The sequence below is a fragment of the Falco cherrug genome, chromosome 3 (genome assembly GCF_023634085.1).
Source record: "Falco cherrug isolate bFalChe1 chromosome 3, bFalChe1.pri, whole genome shotgun sequence".
Classification (NCBI taxonomy): Eukaryota; Metazoa; Chordata; class Aves; order Falconiformes; family Falconidae; genus Falco; species Falco cherrug.
The window spans coordinates 26227175-26249255 of NC_073699.1; the positions used below are offsets into that span (position 1 = coordinate 26227175).

The following is a 22081-nucleotide window of genomic DNA, read 5'->3' on the forward strand; positions in this document are numbered from 1 at the left end:
AGTGGGTCATTGCTACAGAGCAGCAGAGGAGAAATAAAGAGGTCATCTTGTCTTACCCTTTTCTTAAGGAATTGTGGGAGGAAATTATTTTCATGTGCTGGCAGCAAGAATATTAAGAGCCAAATTGAAAATCTGTTCAAGTTGTCAGAGCTACTTACTACATTATTCAAGTTTTCAACAGTTTACAGAATCATCATGCCTACCGTTTGCATTTCAAACTCTATTAGGAATACAATAAAGTTAAATAAAGAATCCATGAATTTACCAGATACTCTGTTTCTCAAGTTTGGATGAAAGTTAGGAGTGGGAAAATTTTAGTTTTCTTAGGTTTTTATGGTTAATATTGCTGTTTCTCTCCACTCAGACACCAACTGTGACATTCTCTTTCTTCTTCTCTTAGGCACTTTTATGTCAATCCTTCAAGGACAGAGAGCACTGAAGGTGGTGAATTATTCTTTCAACTCAGATAGATGGGTTAGCAACAGCTCAAAGTTTTGTGAGGGTAGTAGTGGCTAACTTTTTGTCATCTTCCTCCCTATGTAGTTTCTTCAATTTCTCCAAAGTAGTTTCCTTTCTTTCAGAGTGGCTTTTAATTTTCTTCTAATGATTACTTACCTCATCTGGTGCTATGTTCTTGTTAGTTAACCAATCTTGGTTTATGATGAAATATCAGAATTTGGTTTAATTTTGATTGCTTTCATAAGGAGAGCATGCACTGCCCTAATACCATCTAAATTAAACATTTTCCCCTGGAAAAGTATGCTACGTTTAAGAAGAAGCTTTATTTCCTAATAAAATATATTTAAAATGTATTTTATTTAAAAAAATACATACATACATATATATATATATATATATCCTTTCCTAAAGATAAAGGATGCAAATGGGTGCCCAGGTAATCTAGCTGTAATCTGGACAAAAGCACTGGCTATGATGCCTTCTACTCTGTGACCCAGAGCAGTTCAAACTCACAGGGATGTCCCTGATCACCACAAACAGCTCACGCTCTGTCTCCAACTGCAAGATGCTTTTTCTATGAAATTTACAAATTAGCACACAGAAGAGATGTTTCTCTTTATCCTTTAGTGGGAGTATTAAATGATGAAAAAGAACAATACCAGGGTTAGTCTTCTCAGATAGTCACCACATTATGTTTAGTTCCATGTTTAACAGGATTTTGGCAGACATTTTAACTTCAGCCTCAGTGACAGCAGTTTTTCTCTAGAGTGTTTGTTTAGATTTTGTCTGCTGTTCACAACACATTATCTATCATTAAGTATTTGGAAGATGCCTTTATTACAGAGGTGCTTTTGCTATTCAAGGACAACTTACCATTGGGATACTTCATGCATTTTTGTAATATGTTCAGGAAAAGCCACACTGGGAAACTTTACAAGGAGCCATCAACATTTAATATTACCTCTGTAGACATTTTGGTTTGTTCATTTATAAACAAATGATTTGTGATCTCCAAATAATTAATCAAAGAATCTTTGAGAGAAAAATCTGAACTTAAAGCTGCTATCTGTTTTTGAGAGTGTTTTGGAGTTTTTTGGGGGAGTTGTTTTTTGCTTAGTATTATAACAAATAATGTCTTGAATTAAATAAGTAACCTGAGGATAATCTCTTACTGGATCCTCCTAAATGGTTGCAGGCCAGTGGGCTTTGGTTCACAAAGCTTCTTAATCACCTAAATATCATTATAAATGGAATTTAGTTGACTAACACAGCAATTCTTAAAAGTCTACCACATTCAGCATTTTTAGGAACGAGTTTCATTTCACGAACTGAAGCTATTTTAGATGCAAGTGCAAACCAGATGGAAGATGCACATTAAATCCTTCCTCAACCTCAGACATTTCAAAACTAGAGCACAACATAATGGCAGCCTTATGGGTTTCAAAAACAAAGATGCCATGCACATGCTTAATGTGGAGGACAGTCAGTGTGAGCTTTTATTTGTCCACACTTATCTGTGTAGATGTATTCCCACACATCAGTGTGACCAATAGGTTAGAAGAAGGGCCGAGATGTAGGTGCCTCCTGCTCCTATTGAAAAAATGGAAAAAATGGAAACCCAGTGAGGAAAGGCCTCAGAATAGAAAATTCTCGCTTTCAATTCTGATCCCCATGCATCTGTTTTATTTAATGACCCTTTCCATCAAAACTAACAACTCCTTGCTTGTGGAGGGATCAGAATTTGGGATACCTACCTACCAGCCATGTGGAATGAGCAGGCAGCAAAGGGAGACATTATAGCCTGCAGACAGAGACAAAAAGGAGGTGGGAATTTGTAGTCATCCCTCTACAGTATTTCCCAAAGGCAAGCTTTGATGTGTCCCTCTCCATTCATCATGCCATGCTGAATCTTTTCAACCCTACTTTAGGACTTCTGTTTCTCTCTTATTTAATGGTTAAGAATCTTAGGCCATTACTCATGTTTATGAATTCCAGTCATGGAGCTTTGTGCTCAAATTTTTAGTACTGTGGCAATGATGAAATTCCATCTTATCTTAACTCATTAAAATACTTCAGGTCATGCACACTGAGGTAGCTGAGATGGTACTCTATATCTCTTCATGATGGATGTTAATGTCTGCAGTAAGCTAGTATATTTTTTTCTTTATTTACAGACAAACTATGCATTACTCACCAACAAAGCTAGATATAACTTCTTATCTATTAAATTGAGGGAAGCTTTAGATGAAGGACTGAGTGATCTTTAACGACTCTAAAAGAAAAAAAAATAGAGAAAGAAGTAGCTAACATGAAATTCTGGGTGTCCTATAGACCTTTCACTAGTTCTATTAAATAGAAATTATAAGGTAAGGTGTTCTATATGCAACCACTTAAGCAGAAACCATTTCCTACGCTTGTAATAATATTTAGCACACAACTCTTTCAGATGGATTTATGATTGCATTTGTTTCTCAGATTTTTTAAAAATCTAATTCTGTATGTTGCAATCTTCATAAATGAATATTGCATAAATATTAAAATGTTTTTGTAATTTATTTGGAATGATCCCAGGTTCATCTATTAAACTCATCAAACATGGCATGAACACAGCTAAACTATATTATTTGAAAGAAGAATTCCAGGTGATCTAGTCACTTCAAAAGAAAAACTTTCTGGTGTAAATTTGAAATGGCTTTTCAGGCTGCCCTACAGTTGTTTAGAACTAGTTAGAACTATTCTTTCCACACAATATCCCTGGCTTTTCAAGGGACTGCAGATAGTCAACTTGGGTCACACAGTAGGAATGGTGAAAAGCAAAACACTTAAGAGAGTTCTTCCTCAGCATCTGTGTGTATAAATCCCAAGCTGCCATTGCTATAATATCACATGGAAAAAATGCAGAGGGAATTTCTAACACATGCTAGATAGGAGGTAACAGTTGCAATTTTTTAAAAATATGTTGTTTCTTCTTAAGTATATCAACTAGGAAAACTGCTAGTCAATAAATGAATGCGGTCAGCTCCTATGTTTCTTATAGTGATTTTAAAATTTCATGAAAATGTCATCAGAAGTCCTCAAAGCTTAATATACGCATGCAATATTTCTCTTACTCTGACTTAGTCATGATTTACTTGCTAATGCTTATTTGTTGCTTTTGTAATTCCACTGTATACATATTAAGTACAGTTGTCAGCATGAATTTGCTTTTCCCACCTAATTTGTGCATCTGAGCAGTGTTTCCACTGTTTTCCTTGATCTTCAGAATTTTCCTGCTGTGAGCAAGTGGGAAGACTGGTGATGTAGCCCCAAAACTGCTCCTTGACTTTTGACTGGAATTAGTTGCTCTTTATTTTTAACTTCCTTTCCTTTGTCTCCTTCAAGAACAACCAAGAGGAACTCTACTCTGAATTGCCTATTGGTGGTGTCCTGGTAGTTATTCAGAGTTTATTTTAAAGATTCAATCATGACTCTGAGAATACCAAAAGATTAAATCTAAATGGTAAGATATCTACTGCTGCCTGGGTGCTAGCAGGCTCATCAGTTGCCCTAGTGCTGCTATACAAACTTGCTATCTCAAGCCAGGCTAGTTCAGACCCCTATGACTTGAACTGAAGCTCAGAAAGAGAAGAACTGACTGCTTCAGGACCAATTTTGTTTTTTGATTGAGACCTGATTTTGGCCTAAAGCAGTGCCAGCTTTGCAGTATCAGTTTTTCCTGTTGAGTGATGCCAATTCAGGGAGGAAGGCCCAAAGCAAGAAAATGACTGTTTCATCCTATGGCTCATCTGCACAGTGCTGCAGTGTGGTTAGCCTACTAGAGTTTAGAGCTAAGCTAAGCTTTATCCTTTTAAAGTCACTGGAGACCTACTACACAAATGGTGTTGAGGGAAAGTCAAACATAACTGGAAAGATCTAAATCTGTGCTGAGTTGAAAGTTTATAAAATATGAAGGCAAGCGTATGAGCTTGTAAATAATCCTAACATCCTACCCCTCTGGGGAAAACATTGCACACCAAGTATTATTAATTTCCTTATTGTTTTCTTACATCATTTTTTTTATTGGACTAAGTGGGTTTTATAGAGTTGATTGTTAATAAAAAGATCTGGCTAGCATTGTCTTTCTTATCTAAGTAAACAGCATTTGCTTTTTGTACTGACTTTACGAGACTTCTGTGAGCTTTGGTGTTGCTGATATAGGGAGGATGTATGGCCATTTAAAATTAGATTGTAAATATCATGTGACAAAGTATTTTTTCTATCAACACAACCTCAGAGAAGTTTATTTTGTTCTGTGAAAAATTAGGCACAGATTGCAAAACAAGGCAAAAGTCCAATGAATGAAGATGGGATCAATTCCAGCCTTTCGTTGGTACAGAACAAAGAAATGAACATGAGCAAAGACAGATCTCAGAGTAATCCTGTCTAAAACAAGCATCTTTTTATAGAGTAAAATGGTAATAATGAGCTAATTGCTACTGTGGTTGGACAATAGCATAATGCAATGACCTTCTTGGATTCCTGTTCCTAGGTTGTTCCTTGTTAAATTTCTAAGAATATTAGTGATCTTTTATTGAGGCCTACACTTTGCCGTATCCCTTTTTGTGCTATCCAGAGGTATTTGACTATCCGTGGTATCTATATTTAATCCAATAATTGTTATACATGTATGTGTCTGTACTTATCTATACATAAAATTTACTCTAAGAATTAAGTTCAAAGGTATTTAATCGTTAGGCTCAGATCAGGCAATGTGCAACTTCAAAATCAGGTGAAGGTAGGCAGTGTAACTACTTTGGCAGGATAAGCCTGACAATATTTTTTGCTTAGTAAATATTTAAGATATTCATGCCTAGCATCTATTGTCTCCATTTTTAAAGATGGAGAAAGGAAACACAGCAAGACTTTCACTGAAAATTAGGTGAAGTTTAGGTCAGTCTGAAAGTGTGAAACTCAGGCTCTCTAGAGACCCAGGTGCTGGTTCTGTGCCTTTGCATCTTGAAAGGGCTCAGAAACTTTACTGGGATATCTAGAAGAGGCTTTTCAGTAATGAGTTTCCACAACAAGTTTAATGAGATCGGCTTTGTTTGAATCTAATATCCACTCACATATGTATGCAAGACAAAAAATAATAATAAAAAAAAATAAAATTAGCAGCTGTGCACCTGATTAAGGAAAGTTGCCATATGGTGCTTATGTACCTCTTCTCCTCCCTCTCACAAACAGAGATCCAAACCCGAAGTTCTGTGGGAGAACTGGGTTTTATTTAAATCTCAGTCCGGAGGACAGACTCTCCTCATCTCAGAAAAGTGTCAATGGTTTAACTACTACTGTGTAAGCTAGAATGGGTTAGGGGTGCTCTCTACTCCTGCTGTTAACACTTTCCATTGAAGTGTCTATCTTCCATCTAAACCAACAAAGGAATGATGCTCTGATAAAGACATTTACATTTTTGTTCATCCAAAGTCATTGGATGAAAATGAAACAACAATCTAAGAAGTAGCGACAATAATCAGAGACTCATAACTGCTCTTCTTGTTCACCATGTTTGAGGGAGAAGTTGGGAAGGCATTTTCTAGATAGCGCTCCCAGCAGTAAAACCCAAACAGAAAGAAGAATCTCTCCTGCTTTACACACTTAAGTCCCACTTCTGCTCCCATGGCTCCTTATGCATTTTACATCCAATATTTAAGACATACTTACCCCTCTTCGATAACTCCAGAAGAAACAGAACTGATGTTTCTCACCACCTTTTCAGTGGACAAATCTATCCCACTAGATAACAAATCATATTCTTGATTAGCCCTGTGGCTCATGTGTTCCTGCCTGTAGAGCTTCAGTGGGACAGGTGAGAGATGCTCCTTCCCCTCTCTCTAGCTTCAGTGGCTAGGGCTTGCTCCTGGGATGTAAGGATTATGGCTTCATTTCTCCAGTGAACACTGATCCTGTCTCCTCCTTCCTGCATATGAAGCTATTTGGCAAAGGACACCTTCCTCTTCCAGCAATGTTTTATGAAAAAAACCAAGAACATACTGGCCAGATATCTGATGTAGGTAGCTATGTAGAGGAAGTATTTTTTGCTGTGAGCATCCTTCTCCCAGTGATGTTTGCCTCACAAAGCTACTTAAGCAGAGGCAAGGGAAACCATTGCAGGCAACCTTCTCTTTCCTCTCTCCTCTCCTCTCCTCTCCTCTCCTCTCCTCTCCTCTCCTCTCCTCTCCTCTCCTCTCCTCTCCTCTCCTCTCCTCTCCTCTCCTCTCCTCTCCTCTCCTCTCCTCTCCTCTCCTCTCCTCTCCTCTCCTCTCCTCTCCTCTCCTCTCCTCTCCTCTCCCCTCCTCTCCTCTCCTCTCCTCTCCCCTCCTTTTTCTCTTTCTCTTTTTCTCTGTCTCTGTCTCTGTCTCTGTCTCTGTCTCTGTCTCTGTCTCTGTCTTTGTCTCCTCTTTCTCCTTTTTCTCCTTTGAGCATTTCCTTCTGCATGTCACTGTCATTCAGGTCAGACATTCCCAGGTCCTCAGTGTTTCCTTGCTAGGGCAGAGGTACTCTGTTCAGCATCCCTGCAGCTGGCATGCCTGGCTTTGGGTGTTACAGCACTGAGCATCACAAAAACTCTGTTACTTGCTGGAGCTGGGCTCAGGCTCCTAGCTCATGGTTGTGATTTCAACTAGTTGACGAGGCTCCTTAAGAAAAGGTATATTTAGCATTGCAAGTTATGAAGACTTTTGTGGCTTGAACTCTAAGTTATTCTCCCTTCATCACTCAGAGAGAGCTTTGGCAGAACTGGGTTGCTGGCTTGTGCTGTAACTGGTGGAATTAAAAATTCTGAAACTGCTGAAATCCTCTTTCGAGCCCAGGGATTAATAATGTGGCTGCTGCTAACTGGGAGTGCTGTTTCTGTGCCACAGTAAAGAGTCCAGCTACTCAAATACTCAATTAGTCTGTCAATGTGTTCCAGATCTCTGGGCACCTCTTCTCATTCTCTCTTCTGTCTTTGACTCCCTCCACTTTGTTGCATTTTCCAGTACAGATTCCTTGTGCTGAGTTCTGCTCTGGGGCAGGGACAGTGTGCTATTATAGATAAATTGAAAAATCCTGAATGTCCCCATTTTACACCTGAAACAACAAAGAGATTGACACAAAACATAAGACATTTCTGTATTTTCTGAGTGCACTTCATACAAACTAAACCTGATGTGGAAAGAGATCTGGATCTTTTATTTTTCTTTTTGGTGACACTGATTGTTTTCTTTTGCTGTTTCAGGCTTTATTTAAAAGGTCACAGTGGAACAGCTGGAAAACAGAGTAGCCTGATCTTACATGGTGCTGAATTCAGTACAAAAGATGCTGACAATGACAACTGCATGTGTAAATGTGCTCTCATGTTGACTGGAGGTGAGTACAACTCTGAAAATATGTAGTACATTGATAGGAATCTACTCTGTTTTCCTAAAGCAACCATGGATGAAGTTGCATTCATGGATGTGTTAAGTATTGTGTGAAAATTCCTTTTATTATTTTTGCTCCTATTCTTTTCTGTATATGCATTGTGGTAGTGCCGATACCTCAAGATTCCTATCAGCAGGGGAGGGATTATTCAGAGATGCAGTCAGTATACTTCTGCACTAAAGCTGTTGCAACAATGTCAGTGGCAAAAACATGTTAGTGTTATTGCTGAGGCAAGGAAGACAAACTAAGAGAGAGGAAGCTAAGAGATGAAGAAGGGGGAAAGATCTTTGTGAGAAGTGGAAGAATCAGCCAGAAAAAGAAGAGGGGAAATGCAGGAAAATAGAAGGTAAAGTTAAGAACAATCAGAATCTGGACTTGCAATATATTGTTTTACTTAGAAGTGTGATTCTGTTTTTCACATAATTAAAATGATTCAGCTTTCTGTCTTACATAAACATAATACATATGACACCATTAATATAATGGCTAAGCCACTCACCTGTGAAAGACTAGACATGTAGCACTGTTCAAATTGTGGCACTTAGCTGTTCTGGAAGATTTAAAACAGTATCTTTAGTGAGCTGAGTCGACCTGCAAAAGGAAAGAGTCAAGGTGGGGGAAAGTACAGAGAAGTGACTCTGTGACATTTTAAAGCACCAAGTCAATCTGACTGCCAGCAAGTATATAATGTCCATGACTGATATTTGTTCCCTCCAGTGAAGAGGAGGAATCTCTGATATTATCTCCCAATACAGACACCTAAAGCTCTGCATGAGAGTAAGAGCTTTCTCTGGCAAATGATGCTTATTCCTAGCCTCTGGATGGGCAAGCTCATTTTTATCTCTAGGACACCACCATTAAAGCAGAAAGCTTAAACTGGGATTCTTTGGTTCAGTGATCGTATGACCAAGAAAAGCCCTTATCTTTACATCTGATCTTCTTTGGAGACACTCCCTCAGTGATTTCTAACTTTCCTGGAAAAAATCCTATAGCATATAACTTCTTCATTATTTTGGATCAGACTGTTAAACTGGTATTATTTGTGGTTACTGGCACTCTGACTGAATCCCTCTCAGACTACATTTAGGCATATAAGAGCCTCTAAAGCTCTCATCTGCTAACAGAAGATGGGTTCCCATCACTGGGAATTTATATCGTATGCACAGCCTAGCTCCTCATTCTCTTTTGCTGATTGGAAATGACCCAGCTGGGAAAGTCTTTAAGAAGTTGATTTTTCAAACGTTTCTGACTTCCTCCAGTGATATCTTATTAAAAGCCAGCATGGGAAACTTCTTCCAGTAGACAGGTGATCATACACTACTTTTCCATTTCTATAAAAAAAGAAGCTAACCAGATAGTTCTGGACACACATAATGGGTAATAAGTCAATATTTTAATTAAAACTGTTGACTTTTCCCTTTAGAGACCATGCTAAACTAAAGTGTCTTACTTCCAAGGCAGGTCAGGGTTTAGTGAGAAGCTCCTAAATGTGGTTGTGTCTGTGCTGAAGTGCAGACTCATTCATGTATCTGAGCTGCCTGGAAATACCTCTGCTCCCAGACAGCTAATTCTGGGAGTTAAGGGTTTTGTTTATTTTCCTGCCCTGACTTCTATGGCAGGTCAATGGCCCGCTAAGGTCAGCCTGCTGTTGAAAAACCATTCCACAAGGTTCACATACATTTTGCTGCAGCAGTCTTGTATATCAACAGGAAAACCACATATTGGAATATACTGGTAGCAGATGAAAGAAATAAGGAGGAAGGGAGAGAATGACCAAAGGCTGAGGAAACCACATACAGGACAAATTACTGCAGAGTAAAACAAGATGCAGCTAGCCTTCGGAGACAGATGAGTCTAGCCTTTTGGACTAGACTCTGAGTACTAGTCTTTTGGAGATAGGCTGTACAGCACTGAGTAATTTCTATTTCTTCTCAAAAAGAAAGACTTTAATCATGCTAGAATTCTCCTCAAACACTCTGCTATGCTTTGCAATGACTTTCTTATTCTTTGAGAAATATCAGAAATTAATTAAATATCAAAACATTTGTTTAGTGAGTAGATTTCAGTTTTGTACCATAGACAAAGACTAATTAAGAAAAGTAGCAATGATAACAGGTTTTGAAAAACCTCTTTTTTTTCCAAAAGATATCAGACTCTGTTAGTTTTGGCAACATCACAGAGAGCTCTTTAATGATGAATGATATGAAATCTACAGGCAGACTTCTAGCTATCTTGACAGTTTGGGTGAGGTTGTAATCTCTATGAGGTGAACTGAATATATTTATGTCAGGAATAAAGACTGAGATAAGCTGAAGCTCAAGACTGATATGGCCATAGTCAAGGCTGAAAATAAAAATGGAAGGAAAACACACATTTCTCTCTGTGATCTTACTAGTTGTCAGTTTTATTTGGTCTTTGGAAAAAAATATTATTCTCTCTCCTCCTTTCCCTCCTCCCTCTTCCCCAGAATGAGAAATTAAATACTGGGAGAATAATACAGTAGCATCAACAGGGGGGTTTGTGTGTGTTTCTTGTCTGTTCAAGAGCCATGCTATGCTACTTGACTCTATCTTAACATTGATTTTACGGAGTGGCTTCAAAAGTACATGCATGAGCTGGGTTCTTAGCCCCTGTGAACTTTACATGATAGTTAAATATTTTAGTTGCTTCAAAAATGTAAACTAAGCATGCTTAGTTTACTTTAAAGGGAGGCAAAGCATATTTATTCAAATAATTTCTTCATTTACACTTAACATTTGTCAAAACAGTAAAAAAAAATTGTATCATGAAAATACCTGTTAAGATGGTATGACATCTCAGGCCAGTAAACTGAAAAAACTGTTATATCCCCATATAATTTCAAGCATTATTCTGAAGGGTACCCCAATGAGCTACATACACTTTTTTTTGCATGAAACATCACTTAAAATGTAACAAACTGTCACCAGAATGAAGCAGTGAGGAGATGTCCAAAGTGTTTCAGACAGATTTCCAATAAAATAACACTTAACATGTCTGGAGCAAATTCATAGGCACAAGGCCAAGTTAGAGCATCCCACAAGGATAACACCTGTCAGCTGAGTCCCAGGAATTGTTTGTGCAATTGTTTTCAGTGACTGGAAAGTGACTCATGGTAACTTGGCCCATCATGAAGGAGTCTTAAGGTGATTTGCTTTGTCTTGCATTGGCTGCAGTCTGAGATGTTCACACAGGCATTTACCTTGCTTCAGGTGATAAGTAAGAACACTGCTAAACTTCTGATCCCTGAGATAGTTTGACAGAGTGATGGGGGGAGACTTTCTAGATGTCTTGCTAGGATTGAAACAGCATAAAATTATTGAAATAACTTTTTATATTTTACTGGAAGCACAGGTCCATCCAGCTGCAGTCTCCTCTGACAGCAGTCAGCAGCAGATGCCTCAGTACAGGCATAAATACAATGCAAATAAATGATAGCTCCCCTGAATATTTTCCTAGTATTTTTGCATCTCAGGGGCTTCTCGAGTCAGAGACAGTTCCCATGTATTTAGTAATTCTTAATGGATTTCTCATCTATTAAGTGAGAGACTGCTCAATGACAATCTCCAACAGTGGTGCACTCATTCCCTGTTCTTTCACTGCTTTTTTTCTCTGAGTGGTGAATTTAAAGAATCTCTGGCAAGAACGGTATGGGGTATTCTTGTCAAGACTTGTAGGGAAGTTCTTGGCTGAATATAGAAATCTGCCTTTACATTATCCAATCAGAAAAAGCCACAGTTTCTCTTGGATTTTTTTTTGAAACAAAAATTTCAGAAGTAGCAACCTCAGCACACTTAAAAGTATCCCACTTGAACACCTTGAAATACATCCACTTCCACAGGAAAGCAATAAATTTTAGGTTTTATACATATTGTTGCTTTCATAAAGAAGTTACTTAGAAAAAATATTCCTAATGTATCAATTATTTTGCCTAACATTTTTATAGAAAAATATAACCGCCATGCAGATACAAAGTGATCAGAATTTTGTTTAATTCTTGAAATATTAGAAATATTTCATTAGACATATGACTAGTCAGCACTTTTAACAAAATCATTACCATATTGCTATGTTTATCAGAGTTAAGTATGGACAATAGTAATAAAATATTAGGAATACATGAAGAAGTGACTAACTTAAAAATTATTCTGTGATATATTTAGAAGATCAGAACATGGTCAGCAGTCTGCAAGTTTCATGTTATTTTTACATCATAAGAAGGTCCTTATAGAAAAGACTGTGTTATCCAGTTGATATGAAAAGCTAATGCCTTTTTGTCTTATATCCTGACAGCTAAATTCTGGTTTAATCTTCAGAACATCAAGTACCAATTTCTAAGTGATAGTCTGGTCAATCCAATACTCTAATGAATAAAAGAACATGGATCTGGAAATTAATTGCAGAGTCCCTTTCCAACAGAGTAAAAGAATATGGGCCTGGAAATGAATTCCAGAGTCCCTTTCCAACACAAGGTTATCTCTATCTATTTCTTTCTGTCTTTATATTCATCTTTAAGATTTCTAGAGACAGAGATTCATTCTCATAATATAATCTGTTACTGAGTTTGGCTACACTTATTAGAAAGCTGTGCTTGTTGACTAAACTAATTCTAGGATAATTTAAGTGTGTTTCATCTTGTCCTATCCTTCATCACTAGAAAGAATAGACCATTCCTTTGCATTCCATTGAAAAGCTGATTTCTTCAGCAGCTTTTTTATGAATTTGAGATTGTTGGCAATCTGTCTTTCGAATTCAGGACTAAACAACCCTAAATCTTTCCTCTTACATTCACTCTTTTGGACTCTGTCCAGTAGCTCCAGAAATAGCTTGAGGTGTCATTCAAAACTGCACCCAGTCTTCTAGCTGAGAAGTTACCACTGCAAAGTCAAGCAGAACTTAAGTATTACCATCTCACTTCTTTAAAGTACAGAAAGTCAGAAACATTGAAATCTTTCATAAAATAAATCGTTACATCTTTTGAACAATGAAGACTATTTCAATATTTTGCTATCAGAAATTGTTCTTACTGGCTTTGTTGCCAAATGCACTAAATTTTATAGACAAACCTAGAGGGCTAGAAATAAATGTTGGCTTTTCTAGGATCCATTTATCTCACGAACCCATACAGATATACCATTCAAACATACTTTGGATCTTATTGAATGGATTGTATTGAACTTACTGAATTTGGAAGTATTCAGTGAACTCAGGAGGGGGAGCAGAGATGTGAAGAAAAGGTCTGCCATCAAATGTGCAGGGTTTAGACACCTGTTCTTTTAGTATGTAAAAGGCAACTAAGAACCTTTTATCAAACCTGAGTACTCATTAGCAAGTTCCCAACGCACGCTAGATTTATAGTGCACTCATGAATTGACAAGCACTAGGTTACGAACAAATAAATTTACATACATATATGCTTAATTACAATTTATGCAGTAAGTTAAAAAAGGAAAGCTGTTAAGCTTTACAATATACAAATTTTTATAATGTTGCTTTTGACAAAGATTCTACCATATAAAAAATTATCCTTTTGACTTCAGAAAACCATTATAAAAGGTGGCCGTGTTTTTTTTTTCAGGTAATATCATTACTCATTTGAAGAATTCTCCTTTATTAGGTAGTTTTTTGCAAGAATTTGTGGAAATTATCAACATACATTCTTATTCTGTCAGTAGTACAAGCAGCTGTGAGGAGCTGAACTGTCTGGTGATAGGTGGCTTAAGTAGGCTGAAACTTTCAAAATAAATTTTTTTAATGAAAAGAGCTGACATGAAATTTAGCAGCTTCCCAGTGGTAACAGCAGCACTAATTACAGACTAAAGCATGAGTTCACAAAACCTGAGTATGGTTTAACTGCTCCAGAAGAGCAGCTGTCTACAGTGAAGATTCATTTTTATTTGTGTAGCTGGACTTTCAAATAACTTATCAATCTATTATCTAAATTATTTTTTTGTTTGGGCAATATAGTTTATGACCTAAGGATATTTATTGCAAACAGAGATAGTAGTGCTGCTTGAACTATACAAATTATTAGAGGTGGGCTAACCTCAAAGGACTGAACTCAGTTCAAATAAGCAGTTAGTGACTTCATGAACACAGCAACTTGAAGAAACTACCTGTGTTTCTGAATAAGACCTCTCTTAACCTTTTTATGAAAGCCGTCTCTTCACCTCTTCATTAGTCACTCTTAAAATCTTACTTCTATTATTATTTCTCATAATGCCCACGCTTCATTATTCTCGTGCCTGATTCTAATATCCCATGGAAAGTATTGACAGAAGCCATATCTGAGGTTAAAATCTTACTGCTAATCAGAGAAGACTTGACACTTATTTGGGAAAGCCATTACCTTGTACTGAAAAATAGAATTCTTCATGGGAGGAAAATCCTCTGAACTCCAGGGAATAAGCCAACATCTAACCACTGTGTGTCTTTCCTTGGGTCAGACTGTCTCACGGCTCTGGACCTGCTTGATTTGGTGTTTTCTGCAAGGCAGAAAGGAATCTCTTTCAGAAACCTCTGATTTACATTCCCTTACTTCTTTGTAGCTACAAGAAAGTCACTGCTTCCAGTCCACTTCCCTCCAATATACAAGGTGTCTGAAAAAAATGTTTCCTTCGTATTCATTCAAAGATGCGAATTTTGGTGTTGAGACACAGAGTAGGAAGTCTTGTGATAATTCCCTATAGGGAATGAAAAGCTTTCAGAGGACTGCAGGGGAGGATGAAGAGTAGTAACTATATGGAAGGGGGGGGGGGGGGGGGGCGGGGAGACAGAAAATAAACCCAACTTTTTAATGTAGTACTAGGAAATATCATTAAAAAATCATAGTCTTACTAATAAGAACAGTATAGTGGAGAAATAAAAAGATGCTCATTAAAACACATTTTGAGAGGGATATTTATTTAGAATAAATCCATGATGAGAGACTTGAGAAGGTCTTCAAAAAGTTTTATAAAATTTTGTGTTTCTTTGACTCATTCCATTTTTAATTTACATTTTGTGGGACATCACTGAAAACTTTCTCCCCAAGAAGGCCATTTATGCATCTATTGCTGTTCCTTTAAGTTTAAATAGTAACTAGCGCAGCTTGCCAGGTCTTCATCCCAACACCATAAACAGAACCCAGCTGCATCTGTGTCCAAGCTTTGAAAAATGAGGATTAGATTTTCTCTGTTTAACTTTGTCTTAAGTTTCTACAAGATTACACTATGGTTACAGTAAAACATCAGCTGTACAGCTTTCTCTTTCTTTGGTTATTGCCCCCTTAGGTATAACTCTGTAATCAAAGGGAGGTCAATTGTATCAAAATAGAAGTTTGCCAGAATTTATCTGGCATAAATTCTTCCCTCAAGATTTCATTATGAAGTGTTACTTCTGCAAAAATCCCAATAAGTATTATCCAAAATCTAAGAAATTACTTTAGAAGACAAGAAACATAAATTACACAGATCTGAATAGAAAGGAGAGAGTAAGGGCTGGATCTGAAGGCTGATCATGGTAAATATCATATCAGTAGTAGTAAGGTATAGTTCAAAATACCTTCATACAATGCATTTATTATAGGTAGATAGAAGGCTAACCACCGAATATGATGTAACTGGAGGATTCAATAGGGCAGTGCACATTGTCTAAAAGGAGATTCTTACAGCTTCATTCCATTTTCAGAAGTCAGAGTGGGAAACATGAAATTTAAAATTCTGCATTTCAGTCCACAGTGACATCTGCATAATTCAGTACCCACTCACTAGATAATCAGTTTGCCACTGCTGGTGGTGTTGAAAAAGGTTTGCAAGGGGGTCCTGGGAAGATTACAATGCTGTGATGTGCAGGCTGAAACAACTTTTAAAAATAAAGTGACATTTAACCACCAAAAGCAAAACACACCACCTGATCTTTATGATCTTATTTGCCTTTAGACATGAAGGTATATGTTCAGTACAACCCTGTTACATGGAAAGAGTCTGTGCTAAAGATTCACAAAGCCATAGGTCTTACTATTGAAAAACACAACTAATCAAACCAACCCCCCCCCCCAAAAAAAAAAAAAACAAAAAACCAACAAAAAATAAACCCAGCAGAAATCTTTCTGGCAAATAGACTTCCTAGCCATTGAGGTTAATATAGCTTTTGACGTTGGGAATATTAGTTCTTTGCAGTCTGGGCATTCATTCTGCCTTCCTCAGTTGGAACTAAGCATCTTTCTGTTACATTACATAGTTACTCTGTAAGGTGTTGGGGAAAAAATTCTACTCCCATCAAGATATACAGCAAAACTCCCACTACTTTCAGTGGAGTCAGCCTGTCACCTAGTTTATATTTGTTAGTTTGTGTTCTGTAATCTTGGTGTTGCCAAGTTTCATGTTGTTTAGAGTCTTCCTTAAAACTCTAACTCCTATGGCAATCTAAAATTCATCTTAACAAGAAAAGATCTTGGGAATGTAGACAAGGGAGTTGACTGATTAATTTCATCTTAAAGCAACAATTTAAAATAGATCTTAAGATTCACACTTTTTCACCACTGACGCCATTTTCTCTGTTGGCTGAAGACATATACATATCTTCACTACAGAAGTCTAAAGGCGAGATGACTTTTTTTGCATACACTTTGCAACAAAACCTATACTTCCAGTAAGTTTGCATTTTCTGCATTGTCATGCACATGGTAGAAAAACCTCTGTCATCACTAGTGATATTCTCAAGTACTTGATACATATTTCCAGTTTATTTTCAGTGCTATATTAACGAAGCATTCACAAAGGTGGAGGTATGGCTCTACATGCATTTTCTTTGCCAGAAAAATCAGGCTGAAAAGTTCCTGAGCTATCACACATCTTTTTTAGCCTAATTTCTTGGTTCACTACTCCTTCAGTTATGCCAACACAACTGTTCACAGGGCCATTCTCTAAACCAGATTGCTGGTTTTCCCTCAGAAAGCAAAATTCTGTTTGGTTTTTTTTTTTTTCCTAAATCTGTTGTTACCTCACTTTTCAGAACAATTTTACAAAGCGGCTACTGGAGCAGTGAACTAAAATCACAAGCATCTGGGCAAGGCATTTCTTTCCTTGTCTTTCCAGTAGAACAAATTATATGCAATTGCACACAGATTTCAAAGGACTAATGAGTAGGAACGCACATCTTGCTCGGAAAGAGCAGACATGGTAAGGGGAAAGAAAAGGCAGTTGGCAATTTTCTAGGCCTAACTTTTATATCAGCCAGTAAAATTTTTAATATCTTTTTGTACTTAATGGTAGTCAGGTAGCTAGTAATTTTTTGTTACGTGTAAACATGCAAATAAAGTGCCTAAAAAACCCATTAAAAAAAAAATAAATAATTGAATGGATGTTTGTCAGTTTTCTAAGTGCCAGGTGGGAACTTTCTCAGTTTTGAGGTTTTGCAAAGAAGTGAACAAATCTCAAATGTATCTGTGTAAGGACTGTCCTGACACTGCTGACCCAAACATGTTTGGAACATTTCAAGATCAAGATTAGGAGGCTCAAGATTTAATATAGGGTTTTGCATTCAAAATAATAAGATTAAAGATTGCATATCACTATTCTGGCCTAAACTGTACATGCAATGAATATACCTTGACTGAAGCTGGCCATACTGTCACCTAAATGCATGCACACTCAGGTAATCATGTAAATCATCTATCCATGCATACAGGCATTCTAACTAACTGACAGTGTCCTACAGTGTTGTAATTGTCTTCTTCACTTAGTTCTTCAATTAATTTGCTGAGTCTTTTTTATAAATTTATCATATGTCTTAAAGAGTCTACCTGTCTCCTTGAACGCCATTCTGAATGCTGATTATTTATTATTATAATATTGTAATTGCTATAACAGGCCAGCACCACCGTACTCATAACCCATGTTTGCTAGAACATCTAACCTGAGAGCAAAAAATCTGTCTGAGCAATTTAACAATCACAGTTAAAGCAACAGAAAAGGATTTTTAATAAAATTAAATCATGCTTATGCTGAAAATAATGCAACAAGTGAAATTTGCAAAATATTTATGAATTATAGACTTTTTCTGATGTTTACGTGAGATGGGTGAACTGTAATACTGTCTAAACATGCAAAGCAGTTTGTCTTTGTTGCTCTTGCTCTTGCTTCACAAACTGTCTATAAAACCTGAATGAGTTAAGCTTTAAGTACTTTTCCAACTCCGTAAATACAAGTGTTCATCCTCCAGCATCACTGGCTATAGAAAAGCACAAAAGAGCAAAATAAGAAAATATTAAAATGCTTCTCACCATCACACCAGGAGTACTTATGGGCCTGGGAATACCAGAATTTGCTAATCAACTAAACCTATAAAACAAAAGTAAAAAATTCTTACTGCCCTCACGGTTTAACTGTTTATCTTAATGGCTTCAGGGTGGTGGTTTGATGCCTGTGGCCCTTCCAATCTCAATGGGATGTTCTACACAGCTGGGCAAAACCATGGAAAGCTCAACGGCATCAAGTGGCATTACTTCAAAGGCCCCAGCTACTCCTTGCGCTCCACCACCATGATGATTCGGCCCTTGGACTTTTAAAGGCATTCAGCTGTGGATCCTGGAACAAAGCAGGACGACACTGCCCTCAGCAGCACTACTATCACCGTCTGAAGGTAAAAGGTGAAGGGCTTCTTGAAGCAACACATAGGGATGATGCAAAAATCACTTCGTTATCACTCCATAACCCACAAAAACTCCCCAACAGTCACCCCACTTTTTGAGAACTGGAGGCAGCTTGGTTTAGAAGGTGACTGCAATGATTTTCCAGAGAAGAACAGCTGGATCTGGTTATGCTGCCCAAAACCGGCGCTTGTCAGTGGATGTGGGTTTTTTTTGTTTGTTTGTTTTTTAATAAAAGATGCAAAACCATACCAGATTATGCAGCAACAGCATCACAATTTGAAGAACTGAAATGTATCAACCATGATCTATTGAACAGAATGTTATTCAGCAGTGAAATGCTAACATTATACCCGTGAAAGAGGATTACAGAGATACAAAGACAACTTTATTAAAACTCACCTGAAAGCACTCACGGTGACCACTCTAAATATTGTTTTTCCTAAATGAACTGAATTTCAATGGTGGATGGATTTATGTTAATCCCACAGTCAAATAATTTGTGCTAATATTATTTTTCATTAAATCCTTTAAGGACATGTTTCTCATAAATTAACTGAGTTAAACATATGAAGAATGATAAGGGTGATAAGCATAAATTCTTCAGTTGCTCTGCAGAGGTAAAACAGATAATTGGCATAATCCCTGAGCTAGGATTTATAGTGTGATAACAAAAGTAGCCGTGTTTTGAAGTTTTTCTCTTCTTTCATTAAAGGCAGTCTGAATGTCATGCAGAAAAATTAATGGAAGGTTTAAAGAATGTGAAAGATTATCCTAAAGGAAATATAAAATTTTGCATGGAATATTTCCATCAAAAGTACACAGGAAGGAAAACTGTTAGGGTATATTAAAATTACATAAATGCATAGCTTAAGGCAATGGATTCATTTTACAGTATCCCTGCATGTGCACAATTTATCATTAATTATTTTACTTTTTTATTACATTTTTGTGAATATCAGAAGCATGCCAGTTCTACACAGTGCTTAGGCTACAACTATAAAAAAATACTCATCAGAACTGTATAGAAAATAAAGATTTGTGAACTTGTAAATAGCATGTTTATATTTCCTGTAATGGTCATTTAATTTGTACAGGCAGCCCAGACCCTATGCAAACGGTGCAAAGCCTCAAAAGGATATAAATATTAAAAGAACTTTAAAAGACTGCTTACAGGTTACTAATAAGTAATTTTGTTGTATTAAAATGTTACAGAAGTGTGGGGCAAGATGCATAATTCAACTACTGGAAAAGATAAAGTTCCTATAATAACAAGCAACAAATTAGCTGGGTGGCCCATGAGGGTATAGAGACAACTCTTTGCATTTACAGCCCCTTGGGATTTAGTCATGAATAAAGTCCATTTGGGAAAGTAGCTTGCAGTCGTTCTACTTCTGCTATATATAAAATGAAACAGTTTACCCTGCTCCCACAGAAATAAAAAATTCCATTCTCATCAGTTAAATTGGGACCAACATGACATGAAGAATCTGCATGTGGTGAGTTTTTTGCTTGTTTGTTTGTTGCTTTGTTTCATTCATTAAACCGTTACTGAGATCAGGCACAACAAAAGTCTGATTCTTTTTAAAATGATAATGATAACAGAGTAACTGCTTTTATTTTCTGCTTTTATTCCTTTTTTTTTTTTTTTACCAGTTTATTTCTATGGAATAGAAAAAAAAATGCTTGGATTTTTTTAAACATCCCTTCTTAAAGATCATAAGACCCCACAGGGTTCTCTGTTTTTGTTACAATTTGATGTATGTTTGGTTTTAAGTGGGAAGTTCTTTGGTTTTGTGTATTTGTATATATTTATATATATATTTGAAATAATCTTGCCTAAGGGTTAATTTGCTGTTTTCTGCTGAACAAGTTACCAAGCTACTCCTTACTCAGCAGTTTCTTCACAGAGCTGTTTTGTCTCAGTTAACAGCAGTTTTCAGAAATGATGTTCATTTATGTGCGAAGTATGTGATCCATCTTCCTCCATATTCTCAAAAGATATATTTTTGCAGATCTCCAAGTTAGGAATGCCGTTTTTGCAGATCATATTGCAAAAGGCAAAACACATTTAAAATCAAAAGCATGATATTTACTGTTTATTTATCTGTGTTTGAAAAAATGTGGATTTGGTTTCTTATCCTTTATAATAAAACATTTTAAAAAATTGCAGAGTCCGTGATTTGCTTTGCCTTAAATATACATTTCTGTCACAGGCTGACAACATTTTACAAGCCACCATCTCCTTGTAAGAAATATTAATACGTTTCAACAAAGCCTAGGAAGGGAGTGTAATTAGTTTGTCCAGAAATTAATATTTCTAACCTTTCACATCCATATTTCAGTATTCTTATTTGATTTCCCTGATTGAAACCATGGGACTATATTTGTTATTTCAAGTTCAAATCATAAAAAACTCTATCAGTCTTGAAAATAAAATGTTTCTTGAATTCCACAGGCAAAGATACAAATTGAAGTGTAATGCTTGTTTCTTTTGCTTTATGTATTCTTCTACCACCCATTCTATCATGTTCCATGGCACTGACAAATCTCTACTGATCTCTTAGCCAGAAATACCTCTTGCTCCATTTGTATGCCTTTTAATGCTACAGGGATTGGTTTTAACATCTCTTTGTAGTCAATTTATCCTCATTTTCTCAGGAATTTTTGCCTTATTGGACTTGTTCATTGTGTTCCTTTGGACCAACCTAGCTTTTTAAATCAACACTAAAGCTGTGAGTAACTACATAAAAGCACATTTTGCTCCTTAAGTTGAAGATGTATGTACTACATGAATTGAAGAGTTACAAGTAGTAAAAATGGTCTTTGTGGATTTGATTTATATTAAAATGTTGCTTGCCTTGAAAGATCCTAAAAAAGTAGTCAATGTCAATGGTAATAGTAACTTTAACCTCCACAGATAAATTTTTATAAAACTGAAATACACAATTTTTTCACAGTTCAATAGATGTGTTTTCTGTAGCATATAGATCCTTAATTTTTAATATCTTCTAAGGATGGAGATGTAATTTAAATGACATTTTGTAAGTGCCGCAGCATGCAGTACTGCCCTATTAGGTGGACAAGTCATATACATTTATAATCCTCTGTACAACAGGTTCCCAAGACAAGAGTTCCTTAAAAAACCCTTCCAGCTATAATAACAACGTTCTTCTCTGCAGACCTCCAGCTCAAACCACAGTTTTGACCATGCCTCAAATAACCTCGTTTGGAATTGGCATAGCATTCCTCCTTTGGGAAGAACAAAACTGAAACAGCAATCACAATAAGAGCTTAACTCTTTAGGTAGGATCAAGCTTAATTTGCAACCAGACTGTGCTACAGTTCTGCCAAAAGGCATTCCTACCTACCAGCTTTTACACAAGCCGGACAGCTTGAGGAGAGAGGCAGTAACTCCTGTGAATACAGCTGACTGCTGGTGTTGCCTGACTCCGACCTATGTCTGAAGAAAACTTGAGAAAACCAATCAAAATGATCTTTTCTAAATTTTAGCTAGAGGAACTGTAATCTCAG

At 36.7% G+C, this 22081-nt stretch overlaps 1 protein-coding gene across 1 annotated transcript in view; it reads left to right on the forward strand.

The window, feature by feature from the left end:
* The window catches only part of ANGPT1 (angiopoietin 1), a 171657-nt gene extending 150940 nt beyond the window's left edge, over window positions 1–20717 (forward strand). Inside the window, exons 8-9 of the mRNA XM_005431811.3 lie at window positions 7715–7845; window positions 18306–20717. Of these exons, the coding sequence (XP_005431868.1) occupies window positions 7715–7845; window positions 18306–18466 (292 nt within the window). The 3' untranslated portion in view covers window positions 18467–20717. The remainder of the gene's footprint in view (window positions 1–7714; window positions 7846–18305) is intronic.
* Window positions 20718–22081: the final 1364 nt, after the last annotated feature.